Genomic DNA, 16,718 nt, shown 5'->3' on the forward strand with positions numbered 1-16,718 from the left:
GAAAAATCAGGCCCCAGAAGCCCGTGCTGGGGGAACAGAGCCAAACAGCTAGCGAGGTTCTCGAGGAGTCTTCAAGGAAGCTTTTTGGGCTCCGAGAACTGGCAGATTTTTCAGGAGACTTGTTTATTGGCACAGACCTCCCCTTCCTGACAAAACTTTCTTACTTGGCTGCTCTAAAGACTGGATCTCCCTCCCAGCCAGTCACATCTACCACGAAGGAGGGCAGGACAAGGGGCGATGGGTTCAAATTACAGCAAGGCGGATTTAGATTAAATCTCAGGAAAAGCTTCCTAAGTGTAAGAACAGTCAGCCAATGGAGCAGACGCCTCGGGAGATCGTGGAAGCACCTTCACTGGAGGTTTTCCAAAGGAGGCTGGAGCCATCTGTCTGGGATGGTTTAGACCCAACAAATCCTGCATCTTGGCAGGGGGTTAGACTCGATGGTCCCTTCGAACTGTATGGTTCTGTGATAGCGGACGTTGATCTTTTTGAAATATACATTTGCCCCTCATTCCAGAGAAGCAGGACACGGCTAAGCTAAGGCCTTTGTTTTAGCCGTTTCCATCCGGCTCAAGTGAGGATCTTTAGGTCACAGCAACACCTTACCACTTTTCAAAGAGGTCAGTACACTGTACTCGGCAATGCTGCATGAATTAGCTGTGTGGATCAAAAGGCTCTACTTAAATAGCTCCCCTCCTCCCATGAGAATTACAACCGGTCACCAAGAGCCTCTTGTACTCCCGGGTCACCACTCAATCTCGGTTGTGCTTCAACCTACCACCAGAACAAGCAGTAGCCTGTGCCTTGACCAGAGCGCCTGCTTTTCTTTCCAGGCCTGTCCCACTAGGAAGCAGGGCAGCCTCAAAACACACACTCTGCAGCTATGACCCTGTCCTCAAAGCAAACAGCTGCTGGGGGAACAGAAACTTCTACTGAGCCAGCCCTATCCATTTCAACTCCAGCCCCCAGCGGTGGGATGCTCCGGCCTGAGCGCTGACCAGGGAGCGTCTGAGCAGCACAATCTCAGAATCTCCTCCTGGAAGCCAGATCTGCACTGCAGGGAGCTGTCAACTAGATTTCTGCCAAAGGTGCCACCGAGAACTGGGAGATCCCAGAGAGCGGGATTCAGCCCTTGCCATGGAAAGATGAGATTAATGGAATAGTCCGAAGGCCAGGCTGGCCTTTGAGGTCGCGGGGTGGGGGGAAGGTTGTACAAGAGACCCAGCCGTTGTGGCCTGTCCCTTTAATACAGTTTTATATGCTTCCTGCCCTCTGCACAGGCCCCAGCTACAGAACTGGGCAGTCTCTTTATAATAAACCCCAGTCATTGAGACTAGCTAGCCTGGGAACAGCCGCATGAGCAGTGACGTTGGCACCAGGCCCAGCCCTCCTTCCTTTCAGTGGGGCCACGCGTCACATTCAGTCTTTAAGAGAAACACCCCCCTATGTTCTCAGAGTCAGCTTCTGTCCCTGCCAGACCAGCCAAACCCCTCCTCTCTCTGCCGGATCTAAAGACGTCTAGTCTTCAGCGGTTGGTCTCTCCTGCTGTTAACATACACAGAGGAATCAAGATCCCTTACAAATGCTTGGCTGGGTTCTGCTAGCAGAAATGGACTCTCTGCCAGTGTATTTATTGGAGGCAGAAAATAACCCTCTCCAGAGCCCAAATGCCTTTCTTTTCTCTCACACATTCTGCATTTGCACGTCCTGCATGCGAGACACCACAAGGGGGCTCTGGTGCGTCATGTTTCTTCCTGGAGATGCCACCCTCCCCGAGTTTCCCCTATGTACAGTATTAGTTGATCGTGTATGCCCCATCTAGTGATTGCGGAGCCAGCCTGCAATGACCCTGCACTGCTGGGAGGATCCAGCACCCACCTGCTTTAATGGATTGGCTTGGCATGTTACCGTTGGCCCTGGGAAGCAGCCAGTGCACCAGAAGACTGTTATTATTTGCTTTGTGTTGGTGCTTAGAGGCCCGCACCCCATTGTGTTCGGTGCTGTACAAACATACAGATCCCTGCCCCAAGGAGCCTGCAGTCTAAGTCTGAGAGACAAAAGCAGGACCCAGCAGATGGGGTGGGCAGGCTTGGAGCTGTTAGTTTAAAGAGGTTGGCTCAGGAAGAAGAGGCAGTGGTCTAGCCAGAGAATTAAGAGAACATTTCTCCCAAACTCACCACTAATGGGCACTAGCAGGGACGTGAGCAGCTCCAGCACATTCCGGCCGTACGAAAGCACTCACACACACGAGATATTTATGCCAAGTTTTCAGGGCAGCAAGTTACAATAGTGAGGGACTGGAGGAGTCCGCATCTGCACAGCAGAGCCATGCACCTACCTACAACGGTGAGAACTTCTTTTTCTATATCCGCCTTGATGTATATCCGTCCCCTGCGCTCAGTGTGGTCCGTTCCACATAGACTCGGGACGTTCATCACACAGCGTTTGTGGACATTCATCATACAGGCTGCACAGAAGGAAACAGAAACACTTACTCCACAGCAGGGAGATTACAAGATTACATCCCCACAGTCAGCTCCTAGCACGCCTGAAAGTTCTGAACAGAGTGGGGTGAAAAAAGACGGGCAGGATTGTGGGGGAATCCGGTACAAATACCGATACAGGCCCCGGTTCTGCCTACGGACCTTTGGAGCTGTGCGGAGTCCCGCTGGGTAGCATCAGCGGGGCTCTGCATGTGCACAGAGATCCACCGGCATGCCCCTCATTGCAGGAGCAAGGCCAGAAACATTGTAGTGCTTTTTGTGCCAGCTTTAACCACCATGTTGGGACTTTTATCCACTGATTGGATTACTTCTCCCACAATGCCCATGTTGCAATACTACGCATTAGGTTGAGTTTGTCAGTGGTCAACAGGAAGGGAGAGAGCACGTGCACATGTGTTGAATTTGTGCAAAAAAATTATGTCTACGTGGTGACATTTTAGAAGTGATCATTGATTAGCAGTGCCTGCACCTATCAGCAAGTTTCTATATGGATGGGAACCCGGCACTACATAAACATTGGCATGTGCAGGCCCCTGGCGGCTGGACAGGTTTCCCATTAAAGCAGATGTTCGGTATTCATCACCAGTTCTATTAGTTACTGCATATCCCCATTGTAACAGAAATGCCATTTACTTAATTAGCATTTGAGCAATGAAAAGATCTGTCTGTCATTCCTCCCTGCTCAATTCCACCAGCTATTGTACCTCGACACCCACATGAGCAGAGAAAATGCTTTCTAGAAGGGGCTGCTGAAATTGCATAAATCAGAGGGCATTTTGTCACCTCCATGGGACAGCCACAGGGTGGCGCTAAAAGCCAGCATAAAAGGAAGTCAGTCTCCGAATATATGGTTTGAAATCATCTCAGGTTTTCCCTCTGGCTCCCCCTGCACCCGTATAAAGCAATGTCCCCACAATTCTTCACACTGTCCCCTGTCAATGGACAATAGACATGATCCCTCCACTGCAGGGCTAAGAGTCAGGCGGGAGCTCAGTCTCTTTGGCTCATTAAATGTTCAGCCTCTGTTGAGGCAGAGAAGGGGAGTGATTAGTGACCAAGGGGACAGAGATCCCCGTCCCACTCAGGAATCATAAAGCCTCAGAGCTTGTTTCATGGCGGAGGCTGAACCACCATTAAATGGTATGGGCCTCTGATAACTGCCAGACTGCGCTGGATTTGAACCCATGAGCGAGAGTTGAAAGGCCCCCTAGCCCACGACAAAGCCTCTGAACCACCCAGCTCTAGAAATAATCTTTAGCTTGGGGACTGTACACCAGCCTTCCTAGGGGTTGGGGAAAAGGAACGAAGAAGAAAAAAAAAAAATGCTGGAAAAATCTCTCGCCTCCTTTTCAGTGAGCCTTAAAAAGGACTGGCCAATAAGGCTGGACTACCAAGAGAGACTTAGGCCAACCAGGTACCTCCGCTGCTCTTCCTCTTCCAGAGCCCGAGGCCATTCCGACCCGCTTTCCATCCCAGCAGCAAGGCGTGACCACTGGGTGGTACCTGGGTGACACACCGTGAGCATGATCGTCAGGGGCAGGGCGGGGGTTTCAGTCGTGCTGGTGGCCTGCATATCCTGGATCTCTGCTCTCTGACCAGGACCTGGGAAAAGCTCCCTCCCCCACACACATCAGAGGTTACTTCCCATTTTAAGACTTCTGAAGAGTCAGGTGGGGAAAGGGGAAGGTGGAATTTAACTCCAATGACTCTGACTGATGTGTGTAAGAGAGTTCCTGATTTGTAGTCCCCTTTCTGCTGTGCCCTCCGTGCATCCATCTAGCCCTAGCCCGAACTCTCGGAGGCAGGGGCTGCCCCCTCCCCAGCAAGCATCACAGAACACAAATAGTAACTCGTGTCTACTACAATGTGCATTTCACCCTAATACACTGTAGTCCTGCTTGGAGCATTGAGACAGGTTGAGACATGAAGTGAAATCCCAGCCCCATTGAAGTCAATGGAAGTTTTGCCCTTAGACTTCAATGTGGTCAGGAGTTCTTCCCTGGCATGTGCCCCAGACCACCAGAGATTTGCCCTGCCCCTTTATATCAGCCGTTGCCATAACACAGAGCTTCACTTACTGTCACATTTCATCCCTTGGTGAATGAGTCCATAGAGTAATGAGCCACAGTGGTCACAGAAGGTGGGACTGGAGTACGTGTGGATTTTAAATTTGTGCTTGCTCCTTGGATCCTAAACGGGAAAGAAGAGAGACAGAGAGACCAAGATAGATCATGGACTTATACCAAATATCAGCATGTAGCCCCCACCCTTGGCATTTCACGTGCAGAGACAGGGCTTCAAGGCCACATCCAAATCCCATTGATTTCAGTAGGAGCTGGATCAGGTCCATAAAGATCCAGTCACATTTCATTAAAAGCAACAAGTTAACTTATTTGATGTATTAGGTCTTAACCCGGAAGCCCGGAGGGTGAAATTCACCCCTGGGCAGAGAGCCAGCACAAATCCTGTTCTACTGGATACAGGTTCTTACACTGCACTCGCTAGGCCTAGTGAACTATTAGTGGCACGGGTGGCAAAAGATATTCCAGATCTCCCTCCATGTTCAGACCACACAATGAACATCCTTATGCTCTGCAGCCAACCAGCAGCCTGTCTACTCTTAGGGAATCAAGTAACTCAGAAGAAGAAACTAATCCTATTCATTTGAGGTTTTTAAGCCAACTATCCGCTTTCCCCAACAGCCCAGCCCCCAAACTAAGAGACTCCCATTTACTCTGGGCACCAATTCCAGTGCTGGAAGAGATCTTCCGTCTAGCAGAGGCTGAAGCCAGACCAATTCCAGCTAGAAATAAGGCACAAATTGTTACCGGGAGGGCAATTAACCCTGCAAACAAACTGCCAAGGGAAGTGGTGGATTCACCATCTCTTGCCGGCTTCAGATCCCGGCTGTTTGTCTTCCTGGCAATGATGCGTTGGGCAAACACAAGTTATTGCACTCAGTACAAGGGTACATGGGGACATTCTCTGGCTTGTATCATACAGCAGGTCAGACTAAACCATCTAATGGTCCTTTCTGACCTTAAGCCCCATGCGCTCTGTGAACCTAAGATAGTGTGACTACTGAAAGCAGTTGGGATGCTGCTGCAGGAGGTTCTGACAGTGTTGGACAGTAATACTCTTATGAAGTAGAGCAGCCCAGTCAGAAGACACAGTAGTGTCCAGTGTAAATCACAATTAGCGCTCGTAGTTCCATTTTGCGGAGGCTTCGGACATTTCCAAGTTTGGTTTTGTTCCAATCTGGAATGCAAACCAAAATCTTTTGAGATTCTCACCAACCGGGGAATAGCGCCCGGGCTCTGGGGCAGTCCGCCCGGTAGGCTCCCCAAGCCCGGGATGGTTGGGGTACCCAGCTCTAGGGCCGTCCTGCATTTGAACGGCCAAGGAGCCAAGTGGGTGAGCTAGCAGAAACCAGGCAGGGTTTTGTCATGGTCCTGCCTGGGTTCCGCTGCAGCTTCACCAAAATGAACCATTTTGCAGGGTTGGTTCTAATTTCAACAAAAGTCAGAAAATCCCAACAAAATATGTTTTGCTGGAATTTTTCCAACTAGCTTGAGCCATCACACACAATATTGCCCAGTGCCAGTCTTTGCCCCAGTTTGGGTGAGGAATGGGGTACAATCCAGTCATGGTCGTGCCTTGTTCTCTCAGTGTATCCATTACCCCTTTCCCTACCAGTGTTACTGCTGTGTGGGGGAACCTGTATGATTACAGAGGTTGACAAGAACAAAAATAGAACAATGGCAAATGGAAAACAAAAAGCAAGCGCTGGCAGCACGAAGGGTTTTTTCTGCAGCATCCTCCTGTGTAATTGAAGCTTGATTAACCAGCCCACTTTGTAAGTTTTATTTAGCTGCAATCCGTCCCGGAGAAGTGTCACTCAATAGCCATTTATAAACTCTGGCTTTAGTTTTATTACGGTGAGAGCGAGAGCCTCACACGCCGTTTTGATAGCCAAAGCTCAGGGTACCCCACTGAGTTAAAATTCTCAGAAATCCTAATTAGATTCTATGCCAAATCTTGCTGGGAACTGCACCTGCCTCCTAGACTCCACTGTGTAGGCAAAGGGAAGATGTAGCTACCCCGAAGGGGTATAATTTTCCCACCACTGGGAACTTTGCAGGGAATCGCAGAGAGGACCCCAGCCCCTTCTCCTGCATCAACTCAACTGCAGGCAACTTTGGGGTTGGGCAGGACAAAGACAGATCCGTAACCTAGGACACCCCGTTCTCCTTCTGTTTCTTTTCACTGCCTGTTACGTTGGATAGCATCATACAGAGCTCCAAGGTCGTTCCTCCTCAGCTGGGAGCCTGTGGCGTTTTACGGTGTAAAGAGAATTCTCCATCAGCTGCATCCCCCTTTCCATAGGCTTTAACAGGGGTTTGCAGCACTCTTTCCTACAGCGTTGTTTCCAGAGCTGGAGGCTTCACCACATCAGACTGAGATGCAATTCACGACCAGTGCTCCTCGCTTGTCCAATGTGTTGAGTTTGCTCGGAAGCATTTCTCTGCTTCCCTCCAAGGAAGACAGGGGGACACAGGGTCTACAACTGGCAAACCCCAGTCAAAAGGTCATCAGTTGTCTTCCTGACACTGCTGCATGTTCCCCAAAACTCCCCGCTCTGAGCAGAAACTGAAGCATGCACGGGCTGCTAAACTAGTGACACCTCCAGTTTCACTTTTGAGAAAACGAGCTGCTCCTGTTTGCTTTTAGCGGTCTGTGGCGTTCTCCCCCAGTCTCATCCACACTGCTTAAGACTTTACAAGCAACTCCCAGCAGCATTTCTTACTGGCTTAGCTTGGAGCAGAGCAGGAAAACATTCGCTACTAGATTGGGCTGCTCGTCTTGGCCTCCCTCGACCCCAAATTAGCTCACAGAAGGAATGTGAGGTACCAATACCCCCAGGAAGCCTCAAGATCATGTTGGTGAGATTCCCTGGCAGGGGGAGCCCATCCAAGGCCTGGCCTGAGTGAGGCCTGGACACATGGCAGCCGTGCTGTCGCTGGGAGAAGAGGGCCAGGCCGGGAGCAGCAGCAGCAGCATGTGGCAGGGACAGTGCAAGTCCCCTGAGCCTTCTGCTGGTACCTGGGACTGGCTGGACGACTCAGGGTCTGGGACATGCTGAACAGCCACCAGCAACACGAATACACACCCTCTGCCCATCTCAGTGCTGTCTGCACCTGGTATTGGTGCCTGATACTGGGCAGCCACCCCCAGTGATCAACAGCGGGGAGTATTGGAAGAGCTGAATTTGGAGTCTCCTGGGTATATAAGGAGGAGATCTCAGCAGGGTTCTCCAGGAGGGGTCCTCCAGGTTGGAAGCAACACCCCACTCTGGTCTGAAACAACCCAAATACTGTTAACATTTAGGGGCATGTTCCCAGACCTGGTTCCTGGACTTTTGGGGCTGGGCCTCAGCAAGGACTGGCATTTCTGGAAAGACAGGGCTGATTTCATTATTGGTTAATTGTTTGTGGGCTTGGGGGTGAGTTGCTCTTGGCTCAGTCTTTTGAGTGGACTATATTTCTAATGGATGGGCAAGGTGTCCTGAAACGAGGAGCCAACCCTTTTCTATAAATTGTAACTTAAAATAAACATATAAGAGAAAGCATGGAGTTGAGAATCACCTACCTGGCTCAGCTAAGCATGGCTGTCAACACAGCACATGCTCCTTAAATTAATTTTCTCAGCTTTATTGCATTTAAGCTTTCAGTTGACTAATCACTTTGATACACTACAAGTTTCCTTTCATGATACCCCAGGTAACTCAAACGACATTGGAGAGATGGGCAATAACTGAACTGCACTTAATTCAGTCTGCTTAAGTGCAAGATACTGGATGCATGCTTCAGCAAATTTAATTGCATTTGAAAACTGAAGAGGTCTCATACATTACCCTAAAAAAACGTATTTTAGATTTATAACAAAAGACACTTCCTTTTAATAGCTGGGCTTGTCATCTGGATAATAAGAAGCCTGGGAGGATGAGGGTTAACAACAATTAACCTGTCTCCTGGAAACCTCCGTATCCCAGGAAAGCTAGTTCATTAAGTAATACTGCACTTCTGAAAAGCTCCTGCGCTCCCAGGAGAGGCAATGAGCCATCGCAGAGATTTCAGAGAAAAAGACAAACTCTGATTTTAGCACAAAAGAGGGAAAGGAGAAACTTTCAGACTTGTGAAAACTTAGTGATTGGAAAGTTAAACAAAACCAATCTAGTTGGCAGCTCCTTTGCGATTTGTGTGTTCAAGTCTCTCTCGCTCCCTGCAGCTCACCAAGTCACTACTGGTGCTGCTGTTTAGCGGCCATGCTGCACCTACAGCATTACTTAGCCAATCGGAAAATGCCGCGTGCCCCCGACTCAGAATTCATGGCGGCGCTGCTGGACGAAAGAAGAGGAGGAAGTAGACCATGAAGAAGCAAAGGCTGCCTCTCAGGAAGATGTGATTTAGTCTAGTCCAAGTAACTGGGCTCAGTCCAGGAGTAACTAGGTGAAATTATGTGGTCTGCATTGTGGAGGTCAGACGAGTTGGTCCCTTCTGGCTATAAAGTCTATGAATATGAATGGGTAAACACAAGCCATTTCTCACAAAAATGGTGAGAAGAAAAAAAGAACACTCTGAAAAATCCATTTACTGTGTAAGGAACCTTATGGATTTAGTCGGATACAACTTTCCCCTGCATGGAGGTCCTTAAAAGTCACCCGTATTTGATTTTTCTAATCTCAGCTCTATTTGTGTGGAAGCTCAAAATAATCGCTCTAATCAGCTTTGGCCTGCACAAGAAGGATCTCTTTATTTCTGGTTCATTCCAATCCCAATGTACCTGTGTTTGCACCGTGCAGGGACTGATTCAGACAGCTGTCTATATCAGGCTGATAGGTCAGCGCCTGAGAATCCGGATGTCAATCTCAGCGATGGAACAGGTTGGAAGGAGGTCACCAGTGGGGTTCCTCAAGGTTCGGTTTTGGGTCCGATTTTATTTAATCTATTCATTACTGACCTCGGAACCGAATGTAGAAGTGGGCTGATAAAGTTTGCGGATGACACAAAGTTGGGAGGTATTGCCAATTCGGAGAAGGATCGGGATATTCTGCAGGGAGACTTGGATGACCTTGTAAATTGGAGTAATAATAATAGGATGAGATTTAATAGTGAGAAGTGTAAGGTGATGCATTTAGGGATGACTAACAAGAATTTTAGCTATAAGCTGGGGACGCATCGGTTGGAAGTGTCGGAGGAGGAGAAGGACCTCGGAGTCCTGGTTGATCGCAGGATGACTATGAGTCGGCAATGTGACGTGGCTGTGAAAAAAGCTAATGCGATCTTGGGATGCGTTAGGCGAGGTATTTCTAGTAGGGACAAGGAGGTGCTGCTTCCGTTATACAAGGCGCTGGTGAGACCTCATTTGGAGTACTGTGTGCAGTTCTGGCCTCCTATGTTTAAAAAGGATGAACTCAAACTGGAACGGGTACAGAGAAGGGCCACTAGGATGATCTGAGGAATGGAAAACCTTTCCTATGAAAGGAGACTTGAGGAGCTCGGTTTGTTTAGCCTAACCAAAAGAAGGCTGAGGGGGGATATGATTGCTCTCTTTAAATATATCAAAGGGATAAATACCAAGGAGGGAGAGGAATTATTTCAGCTCAGTACTAATGTGGACACGAGAACAAATGGATATAAACTGGCCGTGGGGAAGTTTAGGCTTTAAATTAGACGAAGGTTTCTAACCGTCGGGTGAAATTTTGGAACAGCCTTCCGAGGGAAACGGTGGGGGCGAAAGACCTCTCTGGCTTCAAGAGTAGGCTAGATAAGTTTATGGAGGGAATGGTTTGATGGGATAACGTGATTTTAGTCAATTAGGCATTAACGAGCCATCGCTGGTAAAATAAGGGTCCGGCTGTAGAATCTTGCCTGTATGCTCGGGGTTCTGCTGATCGCCATATTTGGGGTTGGGAAGGAATTTTCCTCCAGGGTAGATTGGCAGAGGCCCTGGAGGTTTTTCGCCTTCCTCCGCAGCATAGGGCAGGGGTCGCAGGCTGGAGGATTCTCTGCGACTTAATTTAAAGACTTCAAGGGAAAGTGGGGTCAGCTTTTGCGGCCTGCATCATGCGGGAGGTCAGACTAGATGACCATATTGGTCCCTTCTGACCTTAAAGTCTATGAGTCTAACAGAGACAGCTGACAACAACAGGATCAAGTTCTCCAACCGAAGAACCAGAAATCTATCATTTACTGAGCGCCGGCAGTGTCGGGGCATTCAGCGTCTAAGGAGCCATGGACCCTGCTTTTCATTGTCCGTGTTCGGTACAGAAAGCCGCTCAGACACAGATCGTTGCGCCAGAACGAACTGCAGGGAGAGCAGGAGTCTTGCAGAGGTTATTTCCGAGAGGCTTGCTGGAAGAGTGCAATCCGAGGAGCAGAAGGAAACTCGCTGTGCACGCTACATTGGAAATGTCAGATCAGCAAAGTACAATTGCCACTCAAGGGAATACTCACATGCAAGGAGATATCACACCTCCACCCTACCTCCATATAACACACACACGGACCTCACGGCCAACAGCAGGGATCTGGGCTATTCCCTCCTTATTCTGATGAGCTTGTCATCAAGCATTCAGCCCTTGCTATGGTATAGACGCTGGAGAGTCATTGCCAAGTTGCTTTACAGGGTTGTGCTGGGATTAGACTGGCTCCAGTGGCTCTGTGTCAGAAAAGACAAGACACTTGAGAAGATTAAAAACTCCTGTGAGCCTCCCTGAGGAAAGGAGGCCTCTTCTAGGCCAGCCAGCGGAACACAATGGGTACGCACGGCACACCTCATCCACAGAGAATCACAGACACAGACTAAAGCCCTGAGCAGGGGTAGCCTCGGACACAGCTACTAAGACCCAGGGGCAGAGGACAGAATGCTGACGTTTAATAGAGTCGGCTCCCCGTCCCCCCCAGCACTCACACCACTCTCCTCTTGAAGCCTGAAAATAGGCAGTGCTTTCCCAATCCCCGTCTTTCCCACAGGAACGGCAGCCGCCTGCGGTGACCAGAGCTCAGAGCTGTATGGCGACGGTATCTAGGCGGGGGACAGGCCGAAGGGATGCCGCCTTCTTTGTACTACGGTAGCCTCCAAAGGCCCCTACTTGGTGTGGGGGCCCCTTGGGCTGGCACTGTGGCACCCAGCACAGACGAAGACAGAGTTTGTTATTCACTTCCCCAGAGAAGCCCACTGGCGAGTGCTTTGTTGGGCTCCCGCCCTGGGGCGGGGTGAGAGATGGCCGTTCTCCCACTTGGCCCCGCTGGGTTTCCCTGACATGACAGCAGCATGTGCCGAGGCCTCTGCGAAGCTCGATGTGGTGTTTCTAGGGGTGGCTGGTGCAGTCCACAGGACAGCTCATTTATTCCACTCAGGTTCTTATATGGCCCTGGCACCATGACATCCGAGTGCATTAAGTGATATGACTGACACCTGTCACCTGGAGTTCTTTCCTTTCGTGGTCTCTCTTCCCCTCTCCAAGAATAAGTTGTATCTAGGGTGATTATTCCTATTTTTGAAAAGCTACATATTCTGTGGACACTGTGCTCTGGGTGTACATTAGCGAAAGCACGTTGGAGCAGTGCGCCTGGCACGTGGAGGGGAAGGTGGGAGGTGTGGGATGGTCCTTACCTCCTGGGGGAGTCCACTTCCCTGGCCCCAGGGCAGCCCTGTCTCCTGCAGAGACAAGCTTTCCACTTGCAGTGAGCAGTTCCCCTGGGTTGGAAGGGTGGAGTTGTCCTGGGTCCTCATCCCAGAGGCTGAGGCAGTCTGAGGCATCCTCGCCCAAACCGTTGCATAAGGATCGAGACCTTGACTTGATGTTCTACTAGAAACCAGTAAACAGAGCAAAGAGTCGTGTGATCTGCTCATGGTTGCCCACATCGGCAAGGAGATGAACTAGAGCATTCTGCACTAGTCAGAGCAGAGGACTGAGTGCTTCATGCCCAGGTATATTCCACTGCCCGAGGGGAGATGACAGGGGCATTAAATGTCCCAGGCCAGTTCATCATCCTCCAGGATGGGACGGAGTCTCCCAGCCAACCGGAGATGGCAGAAAGCATTACCTGCACCTGCTGGAATGCGAGAGCTCCATACGAGGGAGAAATCCAGGAATCTTCTAAACTATGGACTGAATTGACCAGTTGTGGGTGTTTCCATCTGCCACCTGCATCACCTCCAACCAGCTGCTCTTCTTCCATGAGCTGATGTCATTCGAACACTGGTCCAGCCGGGGAACAGTGGTTTGGTCATATATTGTTAAGGACAGGTAGATCCGTGTGTCTCATCTGCATATTGCAACACTAGAGTCTGTCATCTTACCAAGGATCAGGGGGTAGCCGTGTTAGTCTGTATCTACAAAAACAACAAGGAGTCTGGTGGCACCTTAAAGACTAACAGATTTATTTGGGCATAAGCTTTCGTGGGTAAAAACCTCACTTCTTCAGATGCAAGAAGTGAGGTTTTTACCCACGAAAGCTTATGCCCAAATAAATCTGTTAGTCTTTAAGGTGCCACCAGACTCCTTGTTGTTTTTGTCATCTTACCAGCTTTAGTGGCTGCAGGTAGATGTTGAGAAGGACCGGAGACAAAATGATCCTTGTGGGACTCCCCAAATCAGGGGGCTAGTGGTAGAAGTGCAGCTCCTCACCCCTACTTTTTGGGTGCTTCCCTCCAGGAAAGACTCCAGCCATTTGAATGTGTTCCCCAACTCACCTGTGGAACCAGGCTGTCATGGGGGGGGGGGTGGCAAGGTGACTAGGAGGCAGTGCAGAAACAGTCTCTGGACAGATGGCTGCGTCCTATGGCACAGGTCCAGGGATCTGTGGGTTCTGTAGACCAAAGCCCTAACTGTTCCACGGAGGGCGACCCCCTCATCTTCATTACCCTGCTCAAGGTAATGACATGAAGGAAAATTGATGGCAAACAGAGTTGCTGACCCCCTCCCCAGGAGTAGCTCACCCAGGGGATGCTATCATCAGACAGGGACAGATTGGAAGCAGAAGTGCTGGAGAGCAGAACCTAAACCAGTTTCTTGAAGCGTCTATATTTCAATTCGCTCTTGCAGTCAGCAGAGTTACACTGGTTTAAACCAGCACAATTCTAGGGGAATCAGCCCCTAGCACTCTACCCACCTTTTCCATTTCTAGATGATTAGGGTCAGTTACGCTATAGATTCAGGTGGGTCATCTTCAAACAGGTTATTTTGAAGGCTTCTATCTTCAGGCCTGAATCAAAGAAGAGACTAGCTGGGGTAGGGGGGTAAGGTATTGCGAACTTGCTAAGCCATTCGCACCTAATACAACATGGCAGAGTCCTCAGTGGAGGAAGATACTATTGATCAATTTAACCCTATTCAGAGTTGGCCTGGGAGTTTTCCTGGCCCTGGTTTGAGAGACAGGACAGTATGTGCATAGCACATTGCCCTCTCAGTAATTTCAGAGAAGCGATGGATGCCTGCTTTGCTGAATCTCTCCCCTTACTTCCTGGATGTCCTACTGCACATCTGATTTTTACTTGCTCCAGAAAATGGAGGGGGGAAATTGTACCCAAATAAACAAAAAATCATCCTTCTGGCACGATCAAATCCCCCTCATCCATTAAAGCCCTAAGTCTCTAGGCCGGAAAAACAAACAGGGTCTGGAAGAGAGAGAGTCAGAAATGGATGGTTTGCCATATTTATTCAGCTGAATTACTCTGGCTTTATCAATGCAAGGAAATCATTTCTCTGGGCTCTCTCGTGACATTTCAAATCTCAGGCTGCAATCGCCAGCGTCATTTGCATGGCTTCACTCCCACTTCTGTTTCTACAGTCTCAAAAAGGAAAGGAAATCCTACCTGAGAGCCAGGCTCCTCTCTGCAGAGGACAGGTGCGCTGGCACAGCAGCTGTGGCAGGGAACGAGCGCCTCTTTCCTCCTTTATTCTGAGGTGCCAGTGCTATTGGTGGCAAAGAACATCTGGTGGGCTCCCTCCTTGTCACAGCTTCTTTCCCCCCAGCGGCTTGCACTAGCATTTAGCCTGATTTGGTCTGATGCCACCCAGCATAATTTTTTATGTCTCTAATGTTACGCTCTTTATCTCCTTGGCAGCAGGGGGGCAGAGGGGAGGCTGTGAGCAATGCTTCCCTGTCACTGAAGTTCAATGTAGCATACAGATAAGCAAGGATTGCTGTGCTTTCCTTAGCTGCATCTTCGGCTTAATCGCCTAAGTAACAGAATAATTCCCAGAAGGCAAACTCTCCCTCCATGGGTTATTCCTGAATGAGGGAGCATAAACGCCCCAGGCAGACTTTCCTAGGACTTGTTCTGCTGGAGGTTGGTTAGCACCTGCTTCCTTCTCCAGCCAAAGAGCCGGAGCACCACCAAACACGTCCGAGGACTGTCACTTTCCACCCCTCACCTCCACACCCCTCAGCTCAGACCCTTGGACCATCATTAGGAATAGGAGCACGGAAACAATTCTGCTGATGCACCCACTCGGAAGTAGAAAGACCATAGCAAACTGACAGAGCTCATAGAGGGGCAGGGAAACAGCAAAATGTTTCCCTGTCAAATCCTGGCGTATGGAGGCTGATACCACTCTGGGACCACATGTGAGAAACGGCAATTTCTCTCTGAATTCTACATTCCTTCCTGGAGACAGATTGATCTGCTCAGGCAAACAAAAGCTTCAGTCATTCATAAAAAACAACTATACAGAACTGGATGGCTTTCAATTTAGCTCACAAATGAAGGCTGAATTCCCGCTGGATGAGGAATTTATGGTGGAAAAAGTGATGGCATTTCAGTGATAAAATTGCAGATGGCACAAACTGCAAAAGGAACAGCACTAAGTGCAATTGAAAACCCACACAGGAACACAAGGTGTGTTTACACACACACACACACACACACACACACACACAGCAGGGGCAATGGCAGGGAAAGCTGCCCCATGCTGCTCCACCAATGTGACCTCTAACCTGGCAGAGAAGGACCTACCCTGGGGGAAGGAGAATTTGCCTCCATGGTACATTCAGTCCTTGGCCTGTGCTAAGCATCCCAGAGGAATGTATTGCGGTGACGGTTTGTGTGTTGACATCTGCCTAGCAGAAGCTAGGCTCTCATTGTCAACTCATTCCACTCCAGCCAGCCAACAGGTGACACTCTCTAGTCATCACCAGATTAGAATGGCAACTAACCCCATATCTCACTACACATCAGTCGCTCCTTAGTGCCGCTGCTCACAACAACTAAACTACCAACTTCTTCTACTGCGTTTAGGCGAGCGTGCTGCAAAGCTACCACAACCAAAACCAACGTATACAGAGCTGGGTGACGGTTGAAACCCTTTCTGTTGGAAAATGCAGAGTCGGCAACACCAAGCCATGTAGTGAACTCATGTTGGCCTCACCAAATTGGGTCGAAAAAAGTTCTGCGGAAGCTGAAACATTTCATTTCAACGCTTTCAAAATGAAACATTGCCATGTTTGGAGTAGAGATTACTTTGTTTTGAAATTTCCTTCCGTTTTAAAATTACAAAACCATTTAAAATAGCTCAAAATCAAAACGTCACATTTTGTTTCGGGACAAACAATATTTTGTTCGAGCCAAAAACAAAAATTGTTTTTATTTTTATTTTTTGGAATTGCCAGCCAAGTGACCCATCAGCTAGTCACACAGCTCTGGAAGCCCCAAGGCTTAGCTGTCGTGGGTTTTCTCTTTGGGATAAAAGGCCAAAGGGCAGTGGCTCATTGTGAATATCCAGAAAAAAGGGAGCAGGTCTAGCAGTCTCTGCAGGCTTCTGTACCATCACCTAACAGCTCTGACAGTGGAAACACTCGGCAGGTAAGGAGCCTCAGGGGCCCCCACGCCACAGGACATGAAGCCCACAGAGAGCCCAACTGACAGGCCTGATTGGCCCCGGGGTGCTGGAACAATGTGTCTAGTGGGGGTGCTGAGAGTCATTGAACCAAACTGTAAACCCTGTATGTGATGGAAACCACTTCAAGCCAGGGGTGCAGCAGCACCCCTATTCCAGCACCTATGGATTGGCCCAAATGTACTATTTAAGCCTGGGGAGGATACAGGGAATTTGTCTATGCAACTAGGTGGATCCCCAGCTAGCTGCTGCTACAGACCCTGCTTCCAATCCCTGATTCCTGACGTCAGCTTTACCTCCTGGCTCCA

The 16,718-nt window shown here is 49.3% G+C and overlaps 1 protein-coding gene across 2 annotated transcripts in view; it reads right to left on the reverse strand.

The window, feature by feature from the left end:
- PRKCB (protein kinase C beta) overlaps positions 1-16,718 on the reverse strand; it is a 235,831-nt gene that overhangs the window by 99,800 nt on the left and 119,313 nt on the right. For both annotated transcript variants that reach the window (XM_065412808.1, XM_065412807.1), the window contains exons 4-5: positions 4,583-4,694; positions 2,339-2,467 (exon numbers count right to left, since the gene is read on the reverse strand). In XM_065412808.1, coding sequence (XP_065268880.1) covers positions 2,339-2,467; positions 4,583-4,694 — 241 coding nt within the window. The remainder of the gene's footprint in view (positions 1-2,338; positions 2,468-4,582; positions 4,695-16,718) is intronic.

This window comes from Emys orbicularis, chromosome 10 (genome assembly GCF_028017835.1).
Source record: "Emys orbicularis isolate rEmyOrb1 chromosome 10, rEmyOrb1.hap1, whole genome shotgun sequence".
Taxonomy (NCBI): Eukaryota; Metazoa; Chordata; order Testudines; family Emydidae; genus Emys; species Emys orbicularis.